At 47.9% G+C, this 13,666-nt stretch overlaps 4 protein-coding genes, 1 long non-coding RNA gene and 1 pseudogene across 8 annotated transcripts in view; 2 read left to right on the top strand and 4 right to left on the bottom strand.

Annotated features, from left to right (window-relative positions):
- The window catches only part of LOC108156206 (anoctamin-1), a 9,151-nt gene extending 7,217 nt beyond the window's left edge, over positions 1–1,934 (bottom strand). The window contains exon 1 of one of the 3 annotated variants that reach the window (XM_017287543.2): positions 1,285–1,934. In XM_017287543.2, coding sequence (XP_017143032.1) covers positions 1,285–1,625 — 341 coding nt within the window. In that variant the 5' untranslated portion in view covers positions 1,626–1,934. Of the gene's footprint in view, positions 1–123; positions 211–1,284 lie in introns of those variants that run through there. The other 2 variants (XM_017287544.2, XM_017287545.2) reach the window with 2 other exon arrangements.
- Positions 270–3,316, top strand: LOC108156210. 2 transcript variants are annotated; one of them, XR_004471819.1, is made up of 4 exons: positions 270–725; positions 1,184–1,276; positions 2,741–3,039; positions 3,100–3,316. It is a non-coding gene; the product is annotated as an uncharacterized LOC108156210 (long non-coding RNA). The 2 variants fall into 2 exon arrangements; XR_001775095.2 differs by lacking the exon at positions 1,184–1,276 and having other exon boundaries at positions 3,100–3,314.
- Positions 3,317–4,879: 1,563 nt separating this feature from the next.
- LOC108157465 (V-type proton ATPase subunit G) lies at positions 4,880–5,804 on the bottom strand. Its single transcript, XM_017289543.2, has 3 exons — positions 5,635–5,804; positions 5,312–5,412; positions 4,880–5,243 (listed from the first exon to the last, which is right to left on the bottom strand). The coding sequence occupies exons 1-3, from the start codon at positions 5,714–5,716 to the stop codon at positions 5,073–5,075; spliced, it is 354 nt and encodes a 117-aa protein (XP_017145032.1). The 5' UTR covers positions 5,717–5,804; the 3' UTR covers positions 4,880–5,072.
- Positions 5,805–6,196: 392 nt separating this feature from the next.
- Positions 6,197–8,394, top strand: LOC108156212 (nuclear pore complex protein Nup58). The gene is made up of 2 exons (XM_017287550.2): positions 6,197–7,563; positions 7,618–8,394. Exons 1-2 carry the CDS (start codon positions 6,523–6,525, stop codon positions 8,341–8,343), a joined length of 1,767 nt encoding a protein of 588 aa, XP_017143039.1. The 5' UTR covers positions 6,197–6,522; the 3' UTR covers positions 8,344–8,394.
- Positions 8,395–8,406: 12 nt separating this feature from the next.
- Positions 8,407–9,948, bottom strand: LOC108156214 (developmentally-regulated GTP-binding protein 2). The gene is made up of 4 exons (XM_017287552.2): positions 9,768–9,948; positions 9,459–9,659; positions 8,733–9,397; positions 8,407–8,672 (listed from the first exon to the last, which is right to left on the bottom strand). The coding sequence occupies exons 1-4, from the start codon at positions 9,829–9,831 to the stop codon at positions 8,511–8,513; spliced, it is 1,092 nt and encodes a 363-aa protein (XP_017143041.1). The 5' UTR covers positions 9,832–9,948; the 3' UTR covers positions 8,407–8,510.
- An 89-nt stretch (positions 9,949–10,037) lies between these two features.
- Positions 10,038–13,497, bottom strand: LOC117187075 (annotated as a pseudogene).
- Between the last annotated feature and the right edge of the window lie 169 nt (positions 13,498–13,666).

A 13,666-nucleotide genomic window follows, 5' to 3' on the forward strand; every position in this document is an offset into this window, starting at 1 on the left:
CTTTTACTTTTCTCCCGCGAAACAGATGATTAATCCAACACAAAAAGGGGAAACGCTACGGTAAACCCGTTTCTTCGAAAGCTGATCGGGCGTATAAGTGTATAAAGGTATTAATTGACCCACCAGCGGGTGTAATATCACATTTAGCGCGGAAAAATATTTCCTGCGAGTTATTCGCTTCTGGTTCGCCCGATGTTTGAGAATTGAGTGTTCAGAAAATTAAAATAATATTCCAACAAACGTTGGCACTGACAACGGGAGAGCCCCAAAGAGCGGCAGAGCTGTCCAACGCGCAGCAGCAACAACAAAGCAGAAAAAAGAGAGAGCGAGAGAGCTGTCAGCTGGGCGAAGAGCAAGACACAGACAAGCCGGCATATGATAATCCCCCCCACCCCACACTCCCGTGGGTTGACTTGAGTACCTTTGAACAAAAGAGCAGCAGGCTAACATCATTCGTGTTGTGTGTTGACACAAAGTGTGGAGGATTTTCTGAACTAAATTAGACTACGCCTAATATCACTTCCATAATATACAAATCTGCTTTACATTTTCATAAAGAAAGTGTAGTGCAATAGCGTACATTGAGTGCATCAGCGAAATACACCTGTTGCCAAGTAACTGTTGTCTCGTTTAGACAGTACTTCAATCAGCTGGCGTCGGAGAGAGAGAGAGAGAGAGAGAGAGAGAGAGCGAAGTCTAAGCACATGTTCAGAGATCAAATGAAGGTACGTATGTTATCTGTTCCCCCTCTTCCTGTATTTCCCATTTCCAACACAAAGGGAAATAGATGTTCTGTTTATGATAGGAAATTAGTTCATTGGGTAATTACTGTGTAGTAAATTGTAGATTAATATTCAGAGAAGGTCGCTGGAACAGGGGGATGGAATGCAATGCTAATACAAGGTGTTCTCTGTTCTGAGTCACGGAATTAGGAAGAAAAACACTGACATTCCACATCCGAAAGAGGAATCAAAAGTATATTTGTCTAAGAATACAGTGATTCGCACTTTCTGCTTATCTGTCTTATGCATATAGCAACAAGTGCGAATGATCAACATAAAACACAGATAAAACCATACAGGGGGCTCTTGAGTGTCTAGAGAACATCCAAGAGGTTTCACCAAAACTCCCTGCTAAAACACCCTCTATCCATGCCAATAAAAAAACCCAAACTCAATTACAGAAAACGACAATAGACAGACAACAAACAGTCGACAAAAACCAGCTGCAATTATCTTTAATGGATATTTCCTCTATATAGTCAGCTTCATTGGAGGTAAGTACCTTGCAGCGAACCTGGCTCTCTTATCAGAGAGTGATTCACTTGATGATTTTCGGTTCTCTCCGCCGGCCGCATCTCGCTCTTGGTCCATAAAATCCGTCGTTGGATCTGCTGCTCCCCGGCCCCTGTTCCTGCCCTCCCAAAGGCTTCCGCTGCCCTTCAGCTTATCGCTGAGGCCGATGCGCTGCATCAGTTCCATGTCGAAGGGGGCCAGCGGGGTGGTGAATGGCGGTTCCAGATGGCTAGCAGGCGGCGCTGGAGTCCCCTTTTCCTCGTCCAGCAGAAGCTGCGAGCTCTCTGGTGGAGGGGGAGACGCTTCTTCGGCGCCGTCTAAATTTAGCATTTTGCTTAGTGGCAACTTTTAAATTTGGCCAATCGGCGGAGTCTTGCTGCTTCCCCCCACCACTTCTTCCCTACTTTCACAAGGCATCTGTGTGTGAGTTCATGTGCGCGCGCGGCATGCGAATGTGTGTGTTGCCAAAAAATATTGATGGCGAGGGTCAACTTTCATCTGTGCCGCTGCATTGCTCTACACTTTGCACTAAATCTAATATCACAATTCAATTATATTGCACCTTCCGCTGGAGGAAGTATAGTGTTAAATAATTAAAAATAATTTAAGAATGAAGCGCGCGCGGGGGAGACTGAGAACAGCTGAAATCAATCAAATATACCGTCTGACCGTCGGAAATATACCAAAACTTACCGTCTCATTTTGAAAATATACCGTAGATATACTGACGAATTCATACATATTCCTCGTTTTTTTATATTCCGTCGAATATTACTAGCTAGATAGATCTCTCCGCCCTGCCCACATAATTTTATCCTATTGAAGAATAAATTCTCTATAAGATAAACTACTTTTAAGTACTGGCATTTATTATTCGGACTAAAACAAGGTTCAAACGAAAAAGCTCAACAAAAAAAATAGTCGCAATGTTGTCACGTCAATGTTGCTGTCGTTTGAAGAAGTCAACCGGAGTATGGGATTTTGTATACCCTATTTCAAATTGATTTTTTTTAGAAGTATTCATGTACATATTTGATTAGGTTATTGTATATATATACTGATCCCGATACTCATTCTTGGTCTCTGTAAAAAGACCACAAACTTCAAAATATAGTTCAAATACATTAATTAAAGCCTGGGATGACAAACAATTCTGTAATATCCTTTTCCCTATGGTATGAAAAGAATGGGAATTATTGTTGTTACCGATTCAATACATAATATGACCCTCCGAAATATATCGCCTTTACCGTTTCAAAATACACCGATGAAAAACAAGCTTAGCCCACCTAAGCCCCAATTATTTAAATACAAACTTGAGCTAAGCCGCGGAAACTAATAGTAATACTTATAACAATAATTACTCTTGTAGGTCCATCCCAACCTTTATTTTAATTTGAAGAAATGAATTTCTACGATATGTTTCACCTAAAATTAAATTTCAGTTCAAATTCTTCACACATTGAACATGTCGCAAACAGACATTAGATCCCAGGATATTCCTCCGTAGCTCCTCGTCCTATCGGGATTTCCAAGGGATGTGCTCCTGGCTGGACTGTGGCAGCAACTGGCTGTCCTGCTGCAAGCCATTGCCATGATACCGCTGCTGTGTCGCTGAGTCGACATTTTGGCGTCCCATCCACTGCAGCAGGGACCAATGATCGACTGAGAGCCGGGAAATAATGCCAGCAACCCCCCATTCAAACGCCGCCGAATCAAACGCTGGGCTTCAGCTTCAAGACGCGTAAGTGCATCAGTATATGATTGTGGATATATCTATTATAAAATATATCTTTTTTTACAGAGTAGTATCCGGTTTTCCCCCACCAGACGGAGTGCTGTCAAAGCATTGACGAGGCCTAATCGAGACAGACCGATTCCTATTCAGCATGACAGAAGCGCGCCCTTTGCAAGTTCCGAACCTAAGAAGCCATCGTCATCCTTCGTTGTTATTAGATTTAAGGATATATAAGGATTTAGATAGTAGATACAAATGTTTTCCACTTATTTATTTTTGTATACTAAGCTATGTTTGGATGAATAAAACTATTGAAAAATATCCATGCTATTTTCTGTATTGGGGAAATTATCCAGACTACAGATAGCAGAGAAAATTAAATATTTTTGATTGGGGAAAATGTCCTTGATCCTTGAAAAGGACTCCATCAAAAAAGGGACATTTTTCCGAACACAGGAAGCCATCGCACACCCAGATCGGCCACAAATAGCAGAGAAAACTAAATATGTATTTTTGGAATTGTTGGAATCCTTGGCGAAGGATCAAGGACATTTTTCTGATCACGGCGGCACTTGGCACGACCCGATCGGGCCGTAAATTATGGAGAAATAGGATATATATGTCTGCAGTAAATATCTTTCATCCTTGGTCCTTGATAAGGACTCCATCAAAACAGGGACATTTTTCCAAACACAGGTAGTCGTCGCACGCCCAAATAACGGAGAAAAAAACTGGCTTGAAATATTTTTGAAAAAATGTAGTTCATGAAATCGCCGATAGAGGCGGCAACGTACAAAACAAAAAACCTCGCGTCAAATGGCTGAAATACCAGGCGAACAGAAACCAGCAGCAAGCAACTGTAGAAAATTCAAAACATATAGCTGCATACTTTTGGGGGACCGCAAATTTTAAAACATTCAGTTAACGTCTTCCTGTGTTCGGAAAAATGTCCCTGACTTAATAGAGTCCTTATCGAGGACCAAGGATCAAGGATATTTTCTACAGACGTTTATATCCTATTTCTGCCTTATTTACGGCCCGAACGGGTCGTGCCATGGCCCGCCGTGATCAGAAAAATGTCCTTGATCCTTCGCCAAGGACTCCAACAGCCCCAAGCATACATATTCATTTTTCTCGGCTATTTGTGAGCCGATCTGGGCTTGCGATGGCTTCTTGTGATCGGAAAAATGTCCTTGATTTGACGGAGTCCCTTCAAGGGTCAAGGACATTTTCCCTAATCAAAAATATATAATTTTCTCCGCTATTTGTGAACCGATCCACGCCTTTTTGTAGTCGGGATAATTTACCCGATACATAAAACAGCAAGGATGATTTTTTTAATTTTTGTAATCATCAAAACTTAGCTTAGTATAAATAAGTAAACAAGTGGAAAACATTTGTATCTACTATCTAAATCCTTAAATCTAACAATAATGAGATATATCTAGAATCTAGTTGCCCGTGTAACCTCTCCCTTGGTTGCCAAAGTCCTTGTGCTCGACGGCCAGGTCGAAGAAAGACGATGGCTTGTAAGCTGGCTCATGTGGACGCGTCGGTTGTCGAAAACTCGTAAGACTGTCTCTGCTTTTTAGACTAGACAGGTAGTTAAGTGTAGTGTCATACGACCATTAGCGATGGTTGAAAGAAAGAAAACATCGCTGAAAAGCGACTAATTTTTTCTTATCAGAAAAAAGCAGCTGACTTTGTGTATGTATGTTTATATAAAGAATAATTCGGGAATTAATTAATAGTCAAAATATGCAACAGAAAAACACATGACTTTTCAAATAAAAATAACAACTTGTATTGAACAGAACATTAAACAGAATAATACGTATTTCTCATCTCAATTTTAAAGGGAACAACGAATTTTTGACTTTAATATATGGAATAATAATACAGTAGTGTTTCATATTGTATGCACTATTATTATGGGGCTAAATTATGTATTAGGAGTTGAACTTGGACATTGAATTTGCATCAGAAACGTCGCCGTCGGAGATGGATACGGATATTGGAGGCTTTCTGACCCACTCCCTCTACTTGGCAGTGTAGTTCTTGTGGACCTCAGGCGAGATGTTGTAGACGAACTGTAGGATCTCCTGGATGACGGGCTCCTTGCGCGTCACGATGGCGCGCTCCATGTCGGCCAGCTTCACGCGGGTGTCCGCATCGATTTTGGCAGCAACGCCTTCCCGGCTGCCCATGTGCTATAGGTGGTGGGATCGTAGGGGATTAGCTTGGGTTCTGAAATCGGATCGAAGATATGACAACTAACCTTGGCCTCGAACTCTTTGAAGGCGCGCTCCCGCTCCTGACGGAACTTCTCAATCTCCTCGGTGGCCTCGTCCTTAGCCTGCTTCAACCTCCTTGCCTTGCCTTTGTGGGTGGGTGAAAAAATCCAAAAAGAAAAAACAGTTATTCGTCAGCTTGCACAATATTTACTGTTTTTCAGCGAGTCATGTGACCCACCGAGCGTAACGTCGATAAGGGGGCGGCGCGCGGCCGAGGGCTGGGTCAATGGTGGTGAGAAAACACAGTTGCCTTTGCTTTCTGTATCTGTTTCCCCAATTGGGAAAAAATAGTTCCAATTTGACTTACGTTTCCTTGCCTCTGCCACCTTCTCGGCGGCCTTCTTCTCAGCAGCAAGCAGTTGCTGGATTCCCTGCGTTTGGCTGGCCATCTTGTTAGCTTCACAAAAATTTACGTGGTGTACTGACCAAGAAAAAAAAGCAAGTGACTTTTGGAAATTTTTTGCACGAAAATTGTCATATGACTGACGAAGTCAGCAGTGTGACCGTGGATATTCCGATACGGTTTGACCCTCTGAAATATACCGTAAATATACTGACGAATTCAAGTTATATTATACATATTTCTCGTTTTTGATATTCCGTCGAATATTACTAGTTAAATAGAACCCCCAGTCCTGCCTACATAAATTTATCCGATTACAAACTTAATTTCCTACAAAACTGGTTAAAAAAAAGTTTTCATCCCTATTGCGTTACTTATAAAATAAGGTTTAAGCAAAAATGTTCAACAACAATTTCTGCTAAATGATTTTCTTTACATGGTAACTACACGCCCACTACACATTTGCTACAAAAGCGACATCTAAAGGGGAAATGTGTACGTTTCAAAAATGCTTGCGCGTTTTTTTCATATTAACCCCAGTCTGCGAAACCTCCGTTTTTGTACATTGGTGCAAAATACTAGGAAATACTATGATAAGTATGAAATTTGCATAGTGTGTGAGCTAGACATGGTGGCGAAAAATCAGTGGACCTCGAACTTTGCGATAAAATATACAAAATAATTGTCGTATGACGAAGTCACACACATGTAAAAGCAACTCTGCGCGTGCACCAGGGAGGGATGATTATACCAGGGATTCGGTGTTGCATTTTCTACAGCAGAACATTTTTTGTTTATAATCAATTAAAAGATAAAATTCGCTGTAAAATTAGTTAAATCTCCTGCTCTGAGATGTCCTTTTCATTTACGCCTACAAGCAATTCTGCTATTGGAGCCGCTGCGCCAACAGCGGGTGCATTCGGTTTTGGCGCGCGACCAGCGACTACAACGGCACCTCCTCCCGCTTTTGGTGCAACCGCTGCGCCAGCCTTTGGAGCTGCAGGATCTTCGCCTTTCGGACAAGCGCCAGCAGCATCAGCCTTCGGACAGGCGCCCACAATGTCAGCCTTTGGACAGGCGCCCACAACGTCAGCCTTTGGACAGGCGCCCGCGACATCAGCATTCGGTCAAGCGCCCACGTCGTTGGGATTTGCAGCGGCAACAGCAGCACAGCCTGGATTCGGAGCACCTACGGCTCAGCCTGGGTTTGGTGCAACAACAGCCCAGCCAGGATTCGGAGCACTCCCGGCACAGTCTGGGTTTGGTGCGCCCACGGCGCAGCCAGGATTTGGAGCACCTACGGCCCAGCCCGGATTCGGAGCACCTACGGCACAGTCCGGGTTTGGAGCTCCCACGGCCCAGCCCGGATTCGGAGCACCTACGGCCCAGCCAGGATTCGGAGCACCCACGGCCCAACCCGGATTCGGAGCACCAACAGCATTCGGAGCAGCTACAACAGCATCGCCATTCGGCCAAGCAGCTCCTGCTGTCGTTAGTGTAGCGCCCACATTCTCCTTTGCGCCGCCGGCCACCAGTGCCCCGACCACAGCACCGCCTGCTTTTGGCTTTGGCAGCACGGCCACCACCGCACCGGCCACTTCAGTGGGGTTGCAACCGGCTCTGACTGCTGGCATTGGTTCCTTTGCGTTCGCCAAGCCCCAGGCCACGACGGCGGCCAGTCTGAACTTCAGCACGAACACCACGACGGCCACGGCGCAGCCCTTCAATACGGCCCTGCGGCTGGGTGGCTCCACGTCGGCTGTGGGGAGTGGAATCTTTGGCAAGCCGCCTGGCCAGCAGACCACAGCTCCCGCCACATTTGTGGGTTTGGGCGGCATCGATGTCAGCGCCACGCAGCCAAAGCTGGGAGACAACAAGAAGGACGGGATCAAGGTGAGTTCTGGCAATCCATAGATTCGAACCCGTTTTACCCAGAACCGTTTGCAGATCAAGGAAACCCAAGTGCCGGACGAGATAGTCAAGACAGTGGAGGCGCTGAAGGTGTACATCAAGCAGCAGAAGACCACCTCCTCGGACATCGGACGGACGTCCACCTCAAAGTTCTCGAATGTGACGCACGAGATCACGGACTTCGCTTGGGCGCTGCAGAACATGGCCAACTCCGTGGACGCCAACAACCAGCAGATCAAGCTGCTGCGTTTGGAGACGGCCAAGGCCATACAGTCGCTGGAGATGGCCCAGAGGACTCAGGACACGCCCATCGGACTTCAGTACGAGAACAATGCTCCGTTCCAGTACTTCCAGTGTTTGGTGGTCAAGTACGAGCAGGATTTGATTGCCTTCCGGCAGCAGATCACGCTCACCGAACGGCACATGCACGCCCTGGCCAATCCGCAGAGCATCACGCCCGAGGACCTGAAGCGCGGCCTTCGGCAGCTCCACGAAGCTTTCATCTCGCTGGCAGGCCGCTTGCACGAGCTTCACCAGCGCGTGGAGGAGCAGAAGGAGCTGTATCTGAATCTGCGACGCTACAAACTGCGCGACGCCACCAATGTCTTTGAGAAGATCGATAATCCACCGCCGCCGGCAGTCGAGCCTCAGCGGATCAGCAGTGGCCCGACGCCCTTCTCCAACATCTCGGCCATTAGTAGCCTGAACAAATCGTATGCCTCGGCGGCGGCTGCCTCCTCCAGCAATGCGGCAGCCAAGTGATTGATTGTCCTCCAATCCGTATGTTGAAATAAATCGTTTTATATGAAGTAATCCTCGCGAGGCTTTAAATGTAGAATAGAATATATTTCACTTCCAACCGGGCCAGAGACAAAGATCAACAATCTGGTTACACCAAACACGAATCGAATCCGGATTACCGAATCCTCCTACTTCTTGACCACCTGTATGACATCCTCGTCGCCCATCACATGGGCAATGCCCACTCGCTGGGGCGAGTACTTCGTGGATGTGCCCCAAACCAGGGCATACTTGAACTGCGCGGCCAGCGTGCGATGAATGGCATGGCATACATGCTCCACACTGACACCCTAAAGAGAGGAAAAACGAGGATCAGCAAAGGGTGTTTATGTGAGAGTTCTTTGACAGACCTTTCTCAAAATCAGACCATCATCAAAGTCTGGCGGTGCGCCGGGCTTCTTGGTGTATACCCTGATCAGCTGCAGCGCCTCCCAGAGGGCCTCCAGCATGTAGTCCAGATTCAGCTTCATGTTGCAGCTCACGACAATGGAGTTGGGCTGACGGGCCAGGCGATCCACCTCCTCGATGGAGATCTGATCGATTTTGTTGTACACGTAAAGGCAAGGCAGATAGACACGATTGGCGGTGACGACGTCGATGAACTCATCCTCGGTGCAGTCCTCCCGGAACAGCACCTCGGCGTTGAAGATCTTAAAGGAGTGTAGGATCATCTGGACCATTTTCTCGCTGCAGCGCGTCAGAGTGCAGGTCGAATTGAAGCTCAGGCCGCCGCCCTTTTTCTGTTTAAAGTAAATGTTGGGCTTCCGCTTGTTCAGCCGAATGCCCACGGACTCCAGCTCCCGCTCGAGCAGCTCCCTGTGGACATTCGGCTTGGTGGCATCGAGCATCATCAACACCAGATCGGCAGTGCGGGCCACGGCAATGACCTGTCGTCCACGACCTTTGCCCTGGGCGGCACCCTCAATGATACCGGGCAGATCGAGCAGTTGGATATTGGCGCCCTGGTACTCGATCACGCCGGGAATGCACGTCAGCGTGGTAAACTCATAGTTGGCTGCGAAGAGAGGAACCAAATGAATATTGGGTTGGAGGCTCATGTAGGAGGTGCTACATACCCGCCTCCGACTCTGTCTTGGTCAGGGTGGACAGCATTGTGGATTTGCCCACCGAGGGAAAGCCAATGAGCGCTACCCTGGCATCTCCGCTTTTGAGCACATCGAATCCCTCGCCCTTTTCGCCCTTCTTCGTGGGCTCTAGCAGCTGGGAGCGATACTTGGCTAGCTTCGCTTTCAGCAGGCCCAAATGGTACTCGGTGGCTGCAAAAAATACACAAAAACAAAGGAAATCCAATCAGGTGAAATCCTAACCTAAATTCAAACGCGGCGAGACGCCGCAGAGTCGACTGTGAGGTGTTGCCGGCTTACCCTTGTTCTTTTGGGTGCGTGCGATCTCACGCTCGATCTCAGCAATCTTCTCTAGGATGCCCATGGTGTTGTTGCTGACGCGAGTGTCTGTGGGCAGGGCATTCAATTAACACAAACACAATTTCTTTGCCTTGTATTATTTTAGCCAGCAGAGCGGGCTCCCAGGGATGCGGAGTGATTGTGTGGGTGGGTGTGCAGCCCTCGAACAGCTGTTCTTGGTCTGGCCGCCTGGCAGCTCTGCGAGCTATCGATATCGCTATCGCGCCGTACTTTTGAATTGGATTAATTGTACTTTATTTGTTTAAAAAAACTCATAAAATATACACAAATAAACATGTAAATACTGTGTTGCGATTAATTACAATAGTGACATCGAGACAAATAGAGTGAGCGAGAGAGAGTTAAAGGAATCGCATCTTGCAGGCCGCGGAGGCCAAAAAAACCAAACCGCAGATCGCGATTAGCGATTAGCATAGTAACCATGACCATGGTTACCCATGAACTCCGTCCAACGTTGTGCGTCCAGGGGATCCAGCTCGGAGCAGACCTCGCCCGGCCGCAGCGATCGGCAGGTGCAGGTGATCCCAATGCGGGTCACAATCAACTGCGACTCGTACTTGGGCAGAGCGGGCTCCGAGTCCACCAGCCGCTCGTTGAGGCACTGCTTGAGGAACTGTTTGCGCAAAACGCGCAAATTATCGATGGTATAGCCTGCCAGATAGACAATAACAATACACAGATTTCACTTTCTTTCCTATGCTCACACTTTAATAGGCGCTGATCTTCTCCTCCACGCAGCTGAGATCCTGGGGGGGAGAACAGCGGCGGATAGGCCTCCGATTCGCGTATGTTGAGTACAAAAGCAAAGTCCAGTGACGAACTGGCATTGACCAGGGCCTTCAGCAGCACCCCAGTTGAGGAAATGGAGGCCAAATACCAATCGGACTCCTCTCCTCCTCCCTCCTCACCGGCCGCTGTGGTGGCCCTGGAGGAGGTCTCCTTGCGTCGCTGAAGCTGCTCCCTGGCCAGCAGATTCTTCAGCAGCTTCGGGTGCTTGAGCGGCGACTGCTTGCCGGCTGGAGCTGGCCGCTGTGTGCGATTCAGCTGCACCTCCAGATCGTCGGTGCTGAAGAGCACCGCTCCTGGCGGCTCAATGTGTTTATTGCGGCACTGGATCTGCCAGTGCAGGAAGAAGTCTCCCCCGAAGCTCTGCGAAATGGAGACTCCTCCGAGGAGACTGTTCGCCCCACCGGCATCCGTCATCATGGCGTTGAGCAGGGGCTGTCCTGTGCGTCCATCCAGGATGGTTGTCTGCGAGTAGTAGTAGACGGGGAAGCCCGGTCCCGAGTTGTACTTGACCATGAAATCGGTGACATTGTCGTGGTTGAAGTGGCCCGGCACGATGGCACTCACGCACTCGCTGGCGGGGAAGGTGTAGTTCCACATGACGCTGTAGTTGGCCCCGTTGAAGGCGTAGACGGTGCTGTTGAAGGCGGCCACCACCACATCGGAGATCGGTGAGGACGGCAGGGACCATCAGACCCGATCCCGGCTGCTGGTAGAGCGGCGTGAAATGCTTCTCACTCGTGTGGGCCATCAACGAGTGCAGGCGGAGGGAGTAGACTCCTCCGGGTGTGTTCTGGCGGTGCCGTCCGCCTGGGTGAGCAGTTGGATGGGCACGAACATCTCCTCGCGGTAGGGCGTGGGGATGCTGCGGATCGCCTTGCCCGTCTTCCCGGAGATCAGCTTGATGTGCCTCGCCTTGGACTCTTCGCGCTCCTCCACATGGGCGGCAATCAGCTCGGGAACTCCATCGCTATCCAGATCGCGAAGGACATTGATCGTATAGAGATCCATAACGATGGGGGAATTGGCCTCCACCTCGAGCTCACGGAAGTGCCAGATGACCGAGCCAGTGCGTCCATTGATGGCATAAATAATCTAACAAAAGGGATTTCCGGTAAGGATTCAGGCACGAAAAGGATTTAATAATGCTCACCCCCAGTCTTCCAGCTGCCACACAGTCCGTGCCGCCATCCCCGTCAACATCGGCGCTGCAGTGCAGCGAGAAGACATTGGCCACGCTCCAGGACTGCCACAGAATGGAGCCATCCCTGCCATTAAGGGCCACCACACCGCCCTCGCAGGGAACCTCGTCCTCGCCCTGGGAGGCCTTGCATCTGGGCAGGGGTATGCCCTCGTAGTGGATGTTGTCGTCCACGCCATAGCCAAAGATCACATCCTGGACGCCATCCCCGTTCAGATCCGCCGCTCGCAGCGGACTCTCGCTGTTCATGCGCGCCAGGCTGCGTGTCCAGCGCTTCTGGACACTGATCTGAGTGCAGGGCACGAACTCGCTGCCCAAACTGCTCCCATAGCCGACGCTGGAGGAGCCTACCAGCTGGTTGGCGGCGAGGCTGAGCAGAGCACAGATCACGGTCGCCTTCACAGCATAGCAGAAGGGGTCAAAGCCGCGTCCGCAGCGCCGTCGCTTGTGGAGCTTCATGATGGGAGCGGAGGATCCCGAGCTGGAAACTTAACCCGAGCTGTGTTTGCGCCGTGGCGCCTTTAGGGGGCGCTTCAGGCCCTGCTCTTTGCTGCGCTAAAGGTGGATACAATGGGTTTATGCATATGAATTGTCATAATTTATACATTTTAATCAGACTTTTAGCAATAGAATTACGCTTAATTTACATCACTGAACCATAAATTTATGCTTATAAAAACCAAATTTGTTATATATATATATAGATCATTCATATCACTATGGCATATTCCAGCGAATATATGTTTTACATCAGTCGCAGTAAGAATTTTAAATTGCTTTAGCCTTCACTGGCTTTAGTTTCACTCACATAATCACAAACTATCGGGGATTTTAGCTTTTCAATAGAACCAAGTGCTAATTTGATCTCGGAAAACTTAATTATAAAACAATGAACACGAACAAGTTTCGGATAGCTACTAAGCAATGCCATTCAAATTTATGGAAGATTTCAAGCGTAGGGAATGGAAAAAAAATGCATTTCCTACGCTTTAGCACTGTTTAAATTGATTAATGAACTGAAATAAGATTAAACTTGTTTTCTATTTGTCACACTCGAATTTTGTAATGTTTATGCAGCAGAAATGTCTTCGCTGGAAGTGCAAGATCCTCGATTTTAAGACAGTCAATTTCGTGTAGTTCCTTTCGTAACCATTTAAGGCACACTTCTAGTGGGAAACATACAAGTTTTCGGCGAAAAACTCAAAGATCGCCAGAGTTGCATGTTTAAGGGACTTTAAAAAGACAAAAACCACACAGTTCACAAGGCTAGTGGGAAAAAACATTATGTGGGAAGGTATAGCTGTCGATCCATATAATTATGAGCTTCACTACGGCCTTTTAAAATATTGCAGCGGTTACCACGAACCACTGTACGGATAAGCCTTTCTTTTCGACTTTATACAGAACTTTGGTATAACTATGGAAACAATGCGAATGCAATGAAACAATTGATATTAAATCTGCAAGAATAGCTATCTGGAATGTAAGCCCCAGGAATGCAAATACTCCAATGGCCAGGAAAACTTGTCGTACTATTGGTTCAATCAAATCCAAACACATGGACCACAACTGAATATGATCGAGTATCGAGTCGAGTCTGTGGAGTGTTGCCGGCTTACCCTTGTTCTTTTGGGTGCGTGCGATCTCACGCTCGATCTCAGCAATCTTCTCTAGGATGCCCATGGTGTTGTTGCTGACGCGAGTGTCTGTGGGCAGGGCATTCAATTAACACAAACACAATTTCTTTGCCTTGTATTATTTTAGCCAGCAGAGCGGGCTCCCAGGGATGCGGAGTGATTGTGTGGGTGGGTGTGCAGCCCTCGAACAGCTGTTCTTGGTCTGGCCGCCTGGC

Source organism: Drosophila miranda, chromosome 2 (assembly GCF_003369915.1).
Source record: "Drosophila miranda strain MSH22 chromosome 2, D.miranda_PacBio2.1, whole genome shotgun sequence".
NCBI lineage: Eukaryota > Metazoa > Arthropoda > Insecta > Diptera > Drosophilidae > Drosophila > Drosophila miranda.